Genomic DNA, 1,210 nt, shown 5'->3' with positions numbered 1-1,210 from the left:
ACGGAGAGAGGGTGCGCAGCGCATGCAAAGAGGAAGCCAGCGAATGCTGAGGCAGAGACCGTGGGCCCTTGTCTTGTAGCTGCTGCAGCAAGCTGCAACAGAGCATGAGCTGCTGCTGCTGCTGCTGCTGCTGCTGCTGCTGTTGCTGCTGCTGCTGCTGGTGCTGTTGTGCAGCTGCAGCAGCGAAGAAACGAAGAAGTGTACAGATTTGGTCCCCACGCAGAGACCCCGCAGCAGCAGCAGCAGCAGCATGCGGCAGCAACACAGCAGCAACTGCTGCTGCTTCTGCAGCAGATAAGAAGACTGGTGTTTCTCCTTGTATTGTTGTTGCTGTTGCTGCTGCTCCTGTTGCTGCTGCTGCTGCTGCTGCATCCATGGGGGCTGCATGGCATCTGTTTATTTCGTTCTGCTGCTGCTGCTGCTGCTTCTGCTGCTGCTGCTGCTGCTGCATGCGCTGATAAGCAGAAACAAAAAACGCTAAATCAGCTACTGTATGTGGGCGCAGCATGACCTGCTGCTGCGGCTGCTGCAGCTGCTGCTGCTGCTGTTGCTGCTGCTGCTGCTGCTGCTCCTGCTGCTGATGTTGCTGCTGCTGCTGGTGCTGCAGCTGCTGCTCGTTGTGTAGGAGGTGTTGGCCGGTGCCCTGGATGACAGCAGCAGCTGTAGCAGCAGCAGCAGCGGCTGGTGCAGCAGCAGCAGCAGCAGTTGTAGCAGCAGCAGCAGCAGCAGAAAGAGCAGCAAGAGCAGCAANCTGCTGCTGCTCCTGCTGCTGCTGCTCCTGCTGCTGCTGCTGCTCCTGCTGCTGCTGCTGCTGCTGCTGCTGCTGTGGGTTTAGTATGAGGTCTGTGAGCCGGTGGGTGAGCTGCATGTACACCCCAGGGTGTCTATAGCCTAGTGCTGCTAGCTGCGCCAGTGCAGCAGCAGCTTCTCTGGTTGTTGCTGCTGCTGCTTTCCACTCTATTTCTGCTGCTGCTCTCGCAATCAGTTCGTTTGTTGCTGCTGCTGCTGTTCCTGCTGCTGCTGCTGCTGCTGCTGCTACACCGCTGCGACGCGCCAGCAGCAACGCCTGCAGCAGCACAGACAAATCAGCAGCTAAATAGCTGCGGAGACACCTCGTGCTGCAGCGCGCAGCAGCAGCAGCAAACGACAACTCTATCAGCTCCACTGTTGTCTTTGTTTGTAGCTGCAACAAATCCCACTCATCCCCTTC

At 58.1% G+C, this 1,210-nt stretch overlaps 1 protein-coding gene across 1 annotated transcript in view; it reads right to left on the bottom strand.

Annotated features, from left to right (window-relative positions):
* Positions 1 to 1,210, bottom strand: part of EMH_0058740 (uncharacterized protein) — a gene marked incomplete at both ends in the record, with an annotated part of 2,202 nt that overhangs the window by 248 nt on the left and 744 nt on the right. Inside the window, 2 exon segments of the mRNA XM_013497600.1 lie at positions 2 to 750; positions 754 to 1,210. Coding sequence (XP_013353054.1) covers positions 2 to 750; positions 754 to 1,210 — 1,206 coding nt within the window.

Source organism: Eimeria mitis, genomic scaffold, assembly GCF_000499745.2.
Source record: "Eimeria mitis Houghton genomic scaffold, Emh_scaff2788, whole genome shotgun sequence".
In the NCBI taxonomy this organism is placed as follows: Eukaryota; Apicomplexa; class Conoidasida; order Eucoccidiorida; family Eimeriidae; genus Eimeria; species Eimeria mitis.
The sequence above is the reverse complement of the archived record's forward strand: the minus strand, read 5'-3'. Positions and strand labels throughout refer to the sequence as shown.